Raw genomic sequence first — 15,000 nt, 5'->3', positions numbered from 1 at the left:
GCACAGAAACAACATCCGAGCTTTTTCCAACAAAACAGGCTATTGTTTCTGTTCCTTCATTGGTCTATCAAGCGGGTAAAGGAACATTTAAATGGTCAGTTGCTTCACTTATACAACACAGCATTCAAATGAATTTGTCACACACAACGTGAAACCCAAAACATTTACCCCATATTCACACACTTATACGACTAAGTGTGCATGTGTGCGCACATTCCAGAGACCCACACTCACACTCCCTCACACTGTAAGGACAAGACTTCCTGGTCATTAACCTACACTGTGACAGAATATCAGTCTTATTCTGAAGCATCACCGTTTATCTCCCCCCGGATGTGCCTGTCACTGAATTTCAAAGGATTGTGGTCTTTCTGAAATAAAATATGATATTTCTACTCCCATAAACATTGACATAATTCTCTCTTATGGCCAAGTTTGTCCACTACATTCTTTAGCCTTTTAGCTCTCTCCCCACTCCCTGCTGTATCTTTGCACTTTCTGCAACCTTGCTTTCAATTATTTTACTTTGATTTTTCTTTCTTTTCTGGTGGTACTTGAACTAAGGGGGAAGCAATTTGTGCATATGTGTGCAAATGTGTGTGTGTGTGTGTGTGTGTGTGTGTGTGTGTGTGTGTGTGTGTGTGTGTGTGTGTGTGTGTGTGTGTGTGTGTGTGTGTGTGTATGCTGGGGGAGTATGGTTGTGATAAGGGACAAGGAACTGGAGTGCTTAGACATAGATGGATGATGTTTTTCTCACCCTAAGCCTCCCTCCGAGATTACAGTTTCTCATTCTGCTCTTTAAAGCCACCAAAAAAGTACTTTCTGTCTTTTTTTTGGTTTGTTTAAAAAACAATATGTTACAGGAAAATAAAATGTGGAATGTTTTGCTAATAAATAAAATAATATTTTCCTTCAGATTGTGATCCATTTCTCCATGTATAATGTATTGTCTCCATATTTCCTTGTATGTTTCGGTTGAGTCTCTCAGGGTTGGAAAAAATGAGTGAAGGAAGAAGATTAATTGTTATGTGGCTGTGAGAATGATTACTCCACTCATAGAAAATAACAAAAGCAAAAGGGAATCTTAGTCCTTATCAACACATTTAAATATTTTGAATTGGGGAAACTACCTGGTGTCAAAGAGAGGACAGTGACTTTCAACTTTTATATTCATTTATGGTTTATTTGACAGAGACAGATACTAGAATCAGCTTAATTTGCCAAGTACACACACAAGGAATTTTAATACAGTGAACTGTGCTCTCTATGTACAAAAGTACAACATTAAATATTAACTATAAACACAAAATAGCAATGACTATGTACAAGACTCAATAAGACAACAGTGCAGAGGTGAGTCGTGCAAAAGTTGCTGAAGTTACATGATAATTAAAAATGTAATTATGTGACAGATGGGTTCATTTACCTGAGTAGAGTTTTCAGTTTTTACATTTAAGGTGTGCTTAGACTTGAGCCTTTATATTTAACATATTTAAACTAATGGCAAGGACCCTACTTTGGATGTTAAAAAGGATTGAAGCTATTTTTGGACGTTCTAGCAGAAAACCCTGGGGTGGGTGTTTTCCGTGGCTTACAGTCAGGTTTATACATGACATGCTGGTTCGATAACCAGTTCAATGTTTCAAACAACATTTGTCTCTTCTTTAAAAGCAGCCAAAAAAGGCCTTGGCTAATTAAGATGGCATTTACAGCATTAAACACTGTGTTGTGTGGCAAGCATTCAGAGTAGCATTTATTTCCATTCCAAGTTTTTCTCTTTTTGTTGATGTTGTCTATAAAACTTGGGACATATTAATAGCTCCATGACAAAGTGTAATGTTTGTCACAAAAGAAGGCAGATGGTCTATGTTGGGGATGGCATACATCCAGTCTGTCAAAACTCAGCCACAGGTAATATTGGGACCATCAGAAGTCAGTAGGCTACATTACCCTCTGGTTTACTGTACTGTCTGATATACTGCCTGTGTGGTGTTTGGAAATCATTGCAAGTGTTAATACAGAAATTAAACGAGTCAAAACCTTTAGCACTGACAGTGTCGATCAGTTAAAGTACGTTATAATCATAGAGGATGATGTCACTGCAGAAAACAAGATTTTTATTTCACCATTTTGGTGAATTTGTTAAAGCATGCACCGTACTAATTTCAGTTTGACTAACACAAATTAACCGAATCCCTGTTGTCTAGTCAGTACAGATATTTTTTGTTCACCTTCAGGAAATTCCCATCAGATGTTTTCATTGCAAACCTTCCGATTCTCAACAAATGCTCTTGTTCTACACATTTCACAGAGGGCTTTGTATGCATGTGTGTGTGAGACAGCGAGAGAAATGATAATGACCCGGGGCATCAGGTGTCCCCCTCGGTGGCCCTGTGAGCAACATCTGGATCCCGTCCCTTCATGGTGACATCACACAACCAGCCTAACCTTTGACCCCAAACCGGCTAATTAGCAGCTTGTCCCTCCATAACTGCGGAGCCCCCCCCCCCCCACCCTTCTCTTTTTCTTATTCTCACCCCATCTTTCTCACTTCGCCCCCTCCCCACCTGTTGCCTCGTGTCACTGTGTGTCACTGAGCTTTAGGGGAAAAAACAGCGCCTGAAAAATTTCCCAAACATTTGCCCACACATTGTTTTATCAATTACACAAAGGCCCGTTAGAAAATACGAGGTCTGGTGATATGCAGTTTCTTTATCAAGTGACAGTAATTTTGTAGAGCAGACCACAGGAGAATTAAATCCATGCAAGTACAAATGATATTATGATAGTATTACATCAGACTTTGTTTTATTGATGCACAGGCAGAGATAAAGGGCTGTGCTCTGTTTCATGAGCTATTTTAGTTCATCTCCATCTCCCTGACTCTCTCTGGTGTATCTCAGAGGTGATCATTAATCTAACAGACTCTATTATTACTTCTCCACAAAGAGCTTTGATTTCCAGCCCACCCAAGAGATTAATCCTCCTCCATCCTCTCTTTCCTCTCCCTCCATTCCCTGCACCTATCCACTCTTTTTTTCCTCTCTGTCTTCTTATTATAGTGCCATTTCTGTCTTTTCGTTGTTTTAACAGCCCTGGGAACCCTTTTCTAAATTGTGTTTCTCTTTTATCTTAGATTTTTGTAAGGATCCAAATTGCAGCCCCAAACTGAAAGTGTGTTTCTGTATAGTATCTATTCAAGTGTATTAACGTTGTGCTGGTTGTTTGTTTAGAAGAACTGTGGCACCGGAAGCAAAGAGGTTGAAGGTCAGCTCTCTGGAGACACACCTCTTATCCTTGCACACGCTTAAGCTGTGCAGGCAAAAATGTTGAGTTCACCCTCTCTCTCACACACACACACACACACACACACACACACACACACACAATGCACACCCATAATTTCATTCAAACTCAAACCATAGATTTCTCGCAGCATCACTCAATTTGAACAATATATATATTTCTTTATTTTTAAAGTGCAAGATGCACATGACTTTAATCAGAGTTATCATGGTGCAAGCATTTCCCTCCCAAAGCAGCTCCAGAGACGTTTTTTGTTTGGACTTAGCCCTGAGTGGACCGGTGCATGGAGCATCAGTGTGGAATGATGTGGAAGGCCAAACAGGGGATTGTGGGTGCCGGGTATCCATTACATCAGAGGGGACCAAGGCGCCAGCTTGCCATTTGAGACGTGACACCCCCCTGTCCTTGCACTTTATCCTGTTAAATGGCATGATGTGCTGAAAGTTAGGCCGGTCCTTATATGTTGGGATTTTGATTATACTTCCTGTCATATGTTTTCTTAAACTCGTTTGAATGTGTAATTTCCCTTTGGGTAGGCCTAGACTCTAGAGTCAACCAAAATGGGCTTACGTAAAAGACATGAGAGCCTAATAAATAAAAAAGTATAGGCCTATATACCTATAGCATATAAGAAACATGTTTTTTATTCTATAATGATTTAACCTATGTTGTCTCCATTCCATATGGTTATGTTAGGTTGTTCATTATTATCAGCTTTAAGTTGAGCCTTTCTTTAAAGTTGTCCAAAAGATACAAGACGATTCCTTATGCATTTCTGTAAGCCTGTAAGAGCAGCACCAGTGTCTCCTCCCAGCAGGAGGTAACGCCCTCTCTCTTCATGGAGATAAAACCTCTGTCCCTCTCTGCTCCGTTCATGGACAATTAGCAGCTCGTGAAAACATTCATAGGGCGCGCGTCTGTTCACATCTGTCTGTCCAGCATTACCTTCCTGCTCTGATGTTTTGAGACGGTCCACCATGTCCACCGGGTCCCTTAGTGATGTCGACGACGAGCTCCTGGACGGCCTCCTGAAGTTCGGCTCCTCGGGGAAGGACTCCAACGAGAGCACCGAGGAGAGCTCCAACTGCGAGGGCACGTGCGCGAACGATGCGCCGGGCAAAAAGAGGAAGACTGCGTCCCGGAAAACTGCACCCAAGGGTGTGGCTCTGCAGGAGGGCAAGCACGGACAGAGGAACGCGGCGAACGCACGGGAGAGAGCAAGGATGCGCGTCCTGTCCAAAGCGTTCTCCCGGCTGAAGACGACCCTGCCTTGGGTACCATCAGACACCAAGCTCTCCAAACTTGACACGCTGCGCCTTGCGTCCAGCTACATCGCTCACCTCCGGCAGATACTGGCCAACGACAAATATGAGAACGGATTTATCCACCCTGTTAACCTGGTGAGAGAGGGAACAAGAATGTTTAACTTTTGAGAGAAAAAAAAAAGTCTGATTGAAAAGTTTGAAAGTGCGGCCTGAGCTCTAAAAGGGCATATAGGGATATATAGAAATATTATAACCAATGTTTTTATATAAGGCAACGCCACTGTAATTTAGGCCTGTCTCTTGAGTTGAAACTGGTTTACAGAATACGAGCTAGGCCTCATTCATGCTGGGCATCAAGGTGACAGTTCAGGCGGTTTGCTGGGTGACGCAGGTGCATGAGAGAGGGAAAGCAAAACCAATGGCCGTATCATCCAAATTTAAAATCAAAAAGGCCTATCATTTATCAAGCAGATCAATTGTAATTGCAAAAAAATGAAAATACTTTATAAATAGGCAAAATTGGCCTTAAATTATGACCAGAAATCAATTTTATAGGCTAATGTTTGAAATATCATTGCAGACTTTTTTCGTTTGATGGGCTAAAGTTGTAAGTGTTGAATTGTATGATAGCCTATTAAATATTTAAATTGTAGGAGAAAAAAAGAAAATTGAATGCATAAACTTCTGAGAATCCAATGCCTAACCTGGTCACTGCAAATGTCAAATGATTAGGCATCTGTCTGTTAATTCATTTGATTTCGATTTCAGATCTTTTTTTTAAAGCTCTAATTGGTGTGTTTTTCTCCGCAGACGTGGCCTTTCATGGTTGCAGGGAAGCCGGAGACCGATTTGAAGGAGATGCTGAACACAACAAGGTTATGTGGAACAACAGCGTCCTGACGAAACCACACTGACAACTCTATTGTTTTTAATGGACCAATGATTTTCAAAATAAGAAAGAATAAGACTGAAATGCCCTCATCTCCGCAGACTTTGAGTGGGAATAACGGGGAGTTTCATCTCTCCTTCGTTCCTGTACACTTTTATTTAAATGTTTTTATTGTCACCAATGTTGTCTTTGCTGGTTCAAAGATCATTTGCGTTCTTTTATAGCCCTTATTGCATTTTTTTTATAGGCTACTTTGCAGATGCATTTTTACTCATGCAGGTTTTGGTGGTTGCCTTATGATGGATGTCTACTGTTGTACAGCTTATGTGAAGGCTATATCAAATATATTTGTATAACATTTACACTAGGCTATGTGTATTATTTTTATAATTCAGTTTTGATTCCGTGTGTGGGCCAATGCTTTGACCTGTTCACCTTCGTTATCACTGCCCTCCTTCAGAAGAGCTGAACGTGAGCACCACCGAAGCGTCAGAGCAGATAAGTGTCTCTCTGTTGTTTCTAGAAGATAAGTGTGGACGTGGTTGTCATTACATAAACAAACTGTTGCCTTCAAAGATTATTTGGGACTCTAAAAGCAGTTCATGCGCTTGTAGTTTAAACAAGTCAAGCTTCAGTTTATCTTCCTGCCAATAGCCTACCAAAGATAAATTAACGACGAGGGAAACGAAAATGTGCTAGGCCTAAATTACGGGATTAATAAATTATCCTACTATAGTTTGTTCATTTCGTAGGCCTATAGGCTAAATTAATAGGCCATCAGAGATAGTAGCCTTTAGCCTATAAACCCTTATATAGGCTAAATCCAAAATGACGTGATTCTAAGTAAACAGCACGACCTAGTTCATTTCAGCAAGAAATCACTCCAATTTGAGTGTCATTGTGCATGGTAGCATGATAACATTTTGACTAATTAACCATCACGCACCCAACCGAGATCACTGGTTGGATAGACTATTAAAAAAACAGCCAATCAGAATGGTGGATGAAACGACTTGCCGGGGGTCAGAGATCACCTAGACATTTCTTAGAGGTTTTAGAAAACCTATAGGCCTACGCTTTGCTGTAATCCCGCCCACAGACGTAGTTGTAATTCTCTCGGGTTATGACCGCTGTGTTTACATTATGCGGACAGTTATTTATGCCGTCTGAAACACCCCCCCCCCCTCCCCCCTCTCTCTTTCTGTGTAAAGAGGGATGCTGCTGCAGATGTGTTCACATAGTAAATCACCTTTCTTTTTTTTACACGGAATCCCTTTATGTTTATCCTCACTGGTAGGCCCTGCATAAATGCAACCCCTCAAACGCCTCTTACTTTTAACTGTCCTGCTCTAATAGCCTAAAGAAATCATTTTACTAGCCTACTTTTTTAAGGTTACAATAGCATCTATTTGCATTACTGGCAACTTAAATGAGCACAATTGTACCCTAAATGTACTTGTGTTTGAGTAGGACATTACTCCTTCTCTGTTATAATTTAGTGGAAGCCCACCAATTAGGCCTACAGGTAGCTATTGGTTATTACTAAAACCTTAAGTCCACCAGCTTTTCACTCTTAATAGTAGTGCATGTGTGCATTTAAACATTAAGTACTACTTAAAGATTGATCTGTAAAAAATGTTTATCAAACACAGATTCCATCCATTCTACTTCCTATGAGAACGTGGGCCTACTTACTTTGAGTACATTTAGCCAATAATAGGCTAATTCTGTTTTACTGAAGATAAGACTACTTGATTGATGATATTTATAGATTATTTTTTTTAAATCAATTCAGGTTAGAGTTTATACATTTCATAGACACTGCAACATTACATGCTTTCAGAAACAATACAATCACAATACAATCCAGTAGCATATGAAGAATATGTATAGCCTTATTATTCAGCAATTTCACAAAAAAAAGGGTTGATGCAGAACATACAAATCTTACACTATACAAAACACAAATCACATCCCAGGTCTCAGAAAAGATGTTGCATTCACTCGGAGCACAGATACATAGGCAGCCTCCCATGCTTTAAAGTAAGTGTGAAGGATGGCATGGGGGACCATAAGGGTCACTGGTTCAAATTGAATGAGCGTTTTATAAATAAATGATCCTATGACCTTAATGGTGAGCACAAAAAAGAGAAGCTTATTATGACACTGTCATGGTCACATTTTGGGGAAACACAAGACAAAATGTGAGCTTAAGGTTAAATTACAAGCATTTTTCAGTTTTGAGAAGTCTACTAAGTTGTCTTGCAGATGTTTGCATTATTGATAAGGCCAATATGTCTATTTTACTGTATTTGTCATGAGAACCATCTTTCAGAGTCTAGCAGGATGGATTTAGCTGACTGTCATCTCACTCATTACTTCACCTAGTCACTGCAAAAGGACAGTACCTCCTTCAGCATGAACAATAAGATTGAGTGCTTTAGTAATAAAAGAGTCTCACCGACATCTCTTCAAGGACCCTCACCTAATACATCAGTGGTGGTGAGCCAGGGGCCTCGCCGCCACCTCAAAGGGACCACCGTGGAGAAAATAAACTAGGCCGTCCCTCTCCTGGGGCCAGCTGCAGAGAGCGAGCAAGCTGGAGGAGGAGAGATAGAGAGGAGGGAGGGAGGGGTCTGTATGAGAGTAGGGCCGGGATTCCCATACTGGCTAATTGTTTTGTTGGACCACTGCCCAAACTGTGATGTGAAAAAGGCCCAAGGAGGGAGGAAAGAAATCACATCGAGTTCCAGCTGATCCCATCATGTTTCCAGTCTGCCCACATCAGCCTGACTGTTGAAAGGGGGTTCTGATAATGCAGTATAAATCTGTGCAGTTTATACTTTAGTTAAATTTCAACATCTCCGGCTGTCTATAAATATATGTATTCTAGAACAGTCCATTAGCCAATCAAGACTTCAATATTCAAATATGCTTGAAGTGATTTTATGAACACATCTAAAAGCTTGCTAAAGAAAACCCATAAATCATCTTTTGTGTTATATCACTACATACATACAGTACATCTAACTTCACTACAAGCCTTAAAGGCCCAACGAGGCCTCTCTTGAACACATCTATCTGTACGTTTCAACACTGCCATCTTATGGACAAATTAAAAAGTCATTTTAGTAACATCTTTGAATAAGGCCATCAGCTCTACGCATCCCTGGCATTTTGTTAATTTCAATATAATTACTGTACTGTGAAACTTTTCCTATGTAGAAGTCTATCTTTGTATATGTGTTGTGGAAAATACACTTAATTAAGTCTGAAATGAAAATTAGTTATAAAACTAAAATAAATGTCTAATCGGAAAAACAGAAAATAATGTTTCTTTGCTGCAATCTTTATATAAAAAAACAAAGTGCCAATATTTTAAACAGAGTAAAGCTTCATGAAAAAACGCTAACAGAGAATGTTTACTTTAATTTTTCCTGTCATTCATTTTTGTGTATTGCTACAAATATCATCGAACTAATACTTATTGATAACTTCTGGGAGGAATAAACATTTGACAGGTAGCCAAAGTACTCACCATGCCCGATTTATATTACATTTTATTGATGCAATAGTTGCACTTCCATGCTGCCACAGGTGGAATGAAGAGGCCAAGGGTGGGCAGTAGGCTTAACCAATGTTGAAACCTTGATGAACTTGAGCACTGTTGGAGAATGTACAACCCCATGCCCTTTAATTTAGTTAAAGCAGCATAAAATGCTTTAATGCTCAGATTAGAGTATCAATTCACATTCAGGAGCACTGCTTCTTCCAATGGACAAAAAAATAATTTGTCTTTTTTGAAAATCAATCCTCAGCTCCATTTTCGCTTGCTTCATTTTGTCACTTTTTCAATAATTCTCATTATTTTCTTCATGGCAGTGTGAGCTCTCTTCAGCTGTTCCAGCTCACGATAAACAATTAGATTAAACTTCTGCTTACTGTATCAGTCTTATCTGCTCATCAGATCCACCTTCTGCTCCAACACCATCCCTCTCCATATTCTCTTCTCGTTATAGATATCAGGATCAGAGCTGGTTTAGTCATTGGGCTAATGTTCAGATTTCTGTTTATGAAGCTTGGTCTCCATTTGATTAAGACAGCCAGAACAGCAAAAGTATGAAGAAAAATAAGGAAAACATCAACCCAGTGTTCATTAAAAACTAGACTAGTATTCTGGTTGTTAGGAAAAAATTGAAAAGTTTTATTTTTACTCTTTTTGTTTTTAAACCGTTCTGCTTCAGCACTTAGTGCAAGTAGGTGCTCCTTGTCTCTCTTTCTGTGTGTTAGTTTAAACTGCTAAATAACTGTTTCCTCTGACCAAGGCCAGACTTGAATTGGAAAACTTGACCTGATGTTTTGACCAGAAGATGGCAGCATCACAACACTGATGTGTCCCAGTTTGCTGTTTTATTAGTTGGGTGGTTGGAGGGATTCAATTTAATTGAATGATGGATGCACATGGAATTCACAATGAGCTGCCCCGGCTGAGCCACTCAGTGGTAGAGTATGTCGACTCTCAACTGTGAGGTCAGGGGTTCAATCCACAGCTTCTTCAGTCACACCTCGAAGTGTCCTTGAGCGAGACACTGAACCCAAATACTCCTTCTGCTGCTAAGGAAGCACCATGTGAGTGTGTATAAATGGGATTGGTCATTACTGATGGGCGCTTTACAGTACAGAGCATCCTCTGCCGTCAGTGTGAATATGGTGTGAATGTAACATTATTAACATTAAGTAGTCAGATGACTTGATACTACTTGCTTTACAAATTCAAGTCCATTCATAATTGACCATATGTGGCTTTTCAAAATACCACCCAGATATTCAACATCCCCTATTTAATTATGTTCTTAAAGGAGAAATAGTGTTTCTCGTATTTTTAAAGAACCTGCTTACAGTTTCTATCTGAACCAATAGATGGCAGCAGATGATCCCCTTTGGTGATAAGTAGTGACAGTCAAAAAGGCAATAAGAACTAAGAACCATCTTGTAACAAAGTAGCAAGTGGATACTATTGATATTGGAAAAGTGAGGAAACGTCTTTTACAAAACTCAAATCTATGTGAAAGAATGCAGACTTCTTTGACCCATTAGCCTCTTGTCATATATTGAGCACTTGACATCAGTGCGTCCGATAAAGTTATGTAAGGCCATGCCCCTTCATGCTTATGGTGCTTTTAAAAAATAGTAAGATATACAACATGACTGAGGCTAGAGAACAGCTGGTGTTGGTGTCAGTTTGTGTCAGAAGGCATGGCAGCCTGGCACAGCAAAGGAGATGCCAAAGATAGCTGGGGCCTGCCCAGATCACCTATATGTTTAATGGCATGCTGACTCCTGTGAGTGTGTGTGTGTGTGTGTGTGTGTGTGTGTGTGTGTGTGTGTGCGTGTGTGTGTGTGTGCGTGTGTGTGTGTTTGTTTGTGTGTGTGTGAGAGAGAGAGAGAGCGAGAGAGAGAGAGGGAGAGGGAGAGTGTGATTGTTGGCACCAGTTAGTGATTATTAAAAGGGCCACAGCAGGTGTCTGACATGCGACCTTTGGCCTTTACGTCATTGCTACAGCCATGTATGAAATAAGAAGCCTTTCGCTCTAGTATTGTACTTGTCTCAGAAAATCACGTCCAGCCTACCAAGACTGGGGGTCAGTTAAGACAAGAAACAATACATATTGACCAAATACATGAGTGTAACACTGATCGTTTCAAGTTATGAAGTTATGGATCCCAACTTTCTATTGTAGACGTTTGAAAATATTAAACTAAAAGCTTTACAATATTTCCAAACTTAACTTATATCTAATAACCCTCCCCCCCCAAAAAAAAGACACACACACACACACACACACACACACACACACACACACTCACACACACACACACACACACACACACACACACACGCACTAAAGTAGAAAAGATGACTATCCACCCCTGCATGAGTGCTTTCAACTATTCCTCTCCTTTTATACAGGGCATCAGTGAAAAGCTATAAATTTCCCAGTGGAACTAAAACAATAAGTACCTCTTGCTCGCACACACTGATTTATGTAGCCTGAAGTACTTCAGATGCAGCAGACTGTAAAGGAATTTGACATGAACAGGATGACTGTCACCTGATGGTTTGTGTTTAGTGATTAGGTTACCGAAAGTTAAATCACAAAAAAAACGATCTTTTTGTTTTCCTGCCCGGTGACTCACTCTGTCACTATCCACAGTGCATCGAGTTTGGCAAACTGTTGAAGTAGCATTACTCATTTGGGTGAAATTTCTGAATAATACTGCAGAGACATACTTTTTTTTCACCAGCTTATAGCGCTGTGCTACCTATCTGGCTAAATGTTGATGCTTATACAGATAGCTTCCCTTGCTAGCAAGTTCAGTTCAGCTTTAGCCATAATTTGCTGACCTACCGTTAGCGTTTATCCACAGAGGCAGCAATTTTGAAAAATAAGCCAATGCAACAATTCAATTCAATTTTATTGGAAATAACTTTTTCACAATATGTTGTCTTCACTACATTGAGGAATTGATGTTATCCAACCAGCTTAACTCTTTCTTGGAAGAAGTGCACAGAGTTACTGTGTAAATAAATGTAAATCAAATATTACAATTATTACAACAATTCAAAATGTTTTCCATGCAAATAAAGTTTTTAACATTAACTTGTGAGTGCAACAATACCATTATTATGAATTTACTTACAACATTGCAGTTGTGCTGTTTTTGTCAAGCTAAAATAGCCATGTGTATGGATTCTGCTGGCGCTCAAGATGACGAACAGGAAGTGACCCGAGTCTTAAAGCATGGCAAAAAAAACAAAAAACAACACATCAAATTAGGCACCAGACACATATCACTATACTACTACATGATTGGTTGTTCAGCCTGCATAGAGTAGAAGATTATTTCCCTTGGAGCCTTGAACTGCTAAGCTAATAAAATTCAGTTTTGTAATTGGGCGGTTTAGGGCTTAGGGAGTGTTGATAGTCACATGCAATTTGGGATCAAAAAACATACAATGAGTTTAAGAGGTCACACACACACACACACACACACACACACACACACACACACACACAAACATCCACGCTGTAAGAGCGTAAGCAGAAGGAAGGGGCGCCTGCCTAAATTATGTTTTCCCAGGTGGGCACAATTACCTGCATGTGGAGTGTGTATGTCCATGAGAGTGTGTCTGTGTGTGCATAAGAATTATCCACATGTTGTTTTTAGGGGATTCGGGTCTATTACTATTAGGAAGGCATGAATCAAAGTCAGACTCCCACAGTTCTCCTTAGACCATCACAGACACAGACAGTCAGCTGAGAGGAGCAGATTCAGACAGTGTCCTGATGCCTTTTTTTAACTTCCACATATTTGTACAGAGTAGACCTACGTGTGATACCTAAGCAGTGTCCTGGGTTTATTAACAAGAAGCTTTTCATTCAGAGCACTCACAAAGCCAGGGGGAGCAGGATGATGATGGGTCACTGCATGTGGGAGCAGAACACAAGCTCTCACTGTTGAGTCATGGAGTTTATGAGGGGCCAAGGTAATCCTCAATCTGTGTGTGTGTGTGTGTGTGTGTGTGTGTGTGTGTGTGTGTGTGTGTGTGCGTGTGCGTATAAAATATAAAAGCGGTTGAACTCTCATACACACACATTATTTGGACCAACAGTGTGTTCCAGTGTGTTTTTTGGAAGCATACAGCATGTGCACGATGTCACTGAAGGAGTGATACAAACACCTGCTTTAGTGCTCATCCAGTCAGGAGGAAAGTGTGTAAGTGCACGTACGGCCTTGTGGCTGTGCACATTTCAACCAGCTAACACGTGTCTCATTATGCACTGAAATCACTCACAGGTGACTTTGTTTATTTGATCTTAATTAAGCCTTTGCCTCTTCCCAGATGGAAATCTGTCCAAAGACTTGAAGAAAAAAAATCCCCTTTTTCGATTAATTCCAAACAACGTTCCAAGGATTGCGGTGAAAACCCCTGAAGAAGAGGAGGAGGAAAAAAGAAAAACAAAACAGATTTGTCAAAGCCATGCCCGCCCTGATGGCTGTAACAACGAGTCGTTCTTATTCACCAAAAAATGGGAACACCTCAGAATACCGAGCACACATGGGCCCAATTATCATCCCATGGAATTCTGCAAAAAAGTCAAGTCGGCAATAAAGAAAATATTCCTCTAATCTGGGGTCTTCCTCAAGCTGGGTGTGAAGGAAATTTAGGGGGTCCCCGTTTTAATTGGGTCCAGACTCGACCACCCTATTGAAACAGAGACGGGACAGTTGTTTTAGTGGGGTTATTTTGCTGGAAAAAAAGGAACTATTTTGGTTGTACGTGAATAAATGTCTGACTTTTCAGAGGGGGTTTCTGCAAACCAGATCAGACTGCCCTGGTGTTATAGGAAGCAGATGGACAGGACCAAGGAAAGAAAACATTGAGTCCCATTGGAGAGGAAGAGAGAGGTTTACAAAGAAATATAGGGTTATGTGTTATGAGAATATATAAAATTTGACAGAAAAACAGAACGATTTAAAATTCAATATAGTATAATGTTAATGCTATAATGAAATCGATGTAAACTGGACAGTAACAGGTTACAGGGGACACCAAAATCTCCTGATTTCTTAATGAGTTAAGCATGCAAGATACAAGTTTGACACAATGAAACTTAATCGAAATACAGTCATGGTCTCACACACAGTCACACACCTGTATTTTGACAGATTTATCTGGTGAGTAAAATGACGCAACTTTTGACAGCCTTTTTCTTCCAATGACAGCTGCACACACACACACACACACAGGGATGGAAGGAAAGTGAGAGACGGGACACAATGTAAATTCACTCACATCTTTATTCTTCCTGCTTAAAAACAGGAGAAAAATAAAGACCACACAACATGAGCAAATGACAACACATTAATGGAACTGTTTTAAAACACAAAATATGTGTTCACAAACTAAAACAGGCATAGAAATATTTCAAAGCTCAAGAATGTCACCTATACTTTCATTAGTAATTGATTCTTTCTTAGACTGATTAACAAAAATCCAAACTACAGAAAAGGCCTTTATAAGCCCTGCTTGGACTCAGAAACGTCTCCCACTCTATTGTTTCAATGATGCAATATAGTCAATAAAACGTTCAAACACTAAAAGGGCTGACTTTTCTGGAGTAACAACATTAACTGCTGTGTGGTCTTTCAGATTAAATTTGCATTTCTCTCAAAATGTCTTTTGAGAATTGTAGTTGTTGATCCCACATTTCAAGTGTACAAAAAGCAGAGTACAATCTTATATCATCAGGTCATTCAATTCAAAGTTCTTCTTGCTGTTTTTTTAAAAATGTATTTTGTTGAGCGTCCAGTTATAAGAGTTGCAGACAGAAACATTTATTGGCCAAATTAATGGGTTTAAAGAAACTGATGTGATGAGTGACTCCAAAAGGAAAAGGAACACAATGAGAGGTCTGGGATATATTTATGATAAGGAGAATAATGCACTTTCAATAGACCACACAAGTTGAGTTC

The 15,000-nt window shown here is 39.8% G+C and overlaps 2 protein-coding genes across 3 annotated transcripts in view; one reads left to right on the top strand and one right to left on the bottom strand.

Moving 5' to 3' along the window:
* Window positions 1–15,000, bottom strand: part of LOC132985078 (alpha-N-acetylgalactosaminidase-like) — a 423,896-nt gene that overhangs the window by 357,895 nt on the left and 51,001 nt on the right. The window lies entirely within an intron of this gene.
* On the top strand, window positions 4,169–5,822 carry tcf21 (transcription factor 21). The gene is made up of 2 exons (XM_061052192.1): window positions 4,169–4,706; window positions 5,382–5,822. The coding sequence occupies exons 1-2, from the start codon at window positions 4,284–4,286 to the stop codon at window positions 5,469–5,471; spliced, it is 513 nt and encodes a 170-aa protein (XP_060908175.1). The 5' UTR covers window positions 4,169–4,283; the 3' UTR covers window positions 5,472–5,822.

This window comes from Labrus mixtus, chromosome 12, assembly GCF_963584025.1.
Source record: "Labrus mixtus chromosome 12, fLabMix1.1, whole genome shotgun sequence".
In the NCBI taxonomy this organism is placed as follows: Eukaryota; Metazoa; Chordata; class Actinopteri; order Labriformes; family Labridae; genus Labrus; species Labrus mixtus.
The sequence above is the reverse complement of the archived record's forward strand: the minus strand, read 5'-3'. Positions and strand labels throughout refer to the sequence as shown.

Bases quoted from the DNA above. Each gene is read 5' to 3' on its own strand.
- tcf21 (XM_061052192.1), top strand. From the start codon at position 4,284: ATGTCCACCGGGTCCCTTAGTGATGTCGACGACGAGCTCCTGGACGGC. The intron at 4,707-5,381 runs GTGAGAGAGGGA...TTTTCTCCGCAG, and splicing joins TTATCCACCCTGTTAACCTG to ACGTGGCCTTTCATGGTTGC.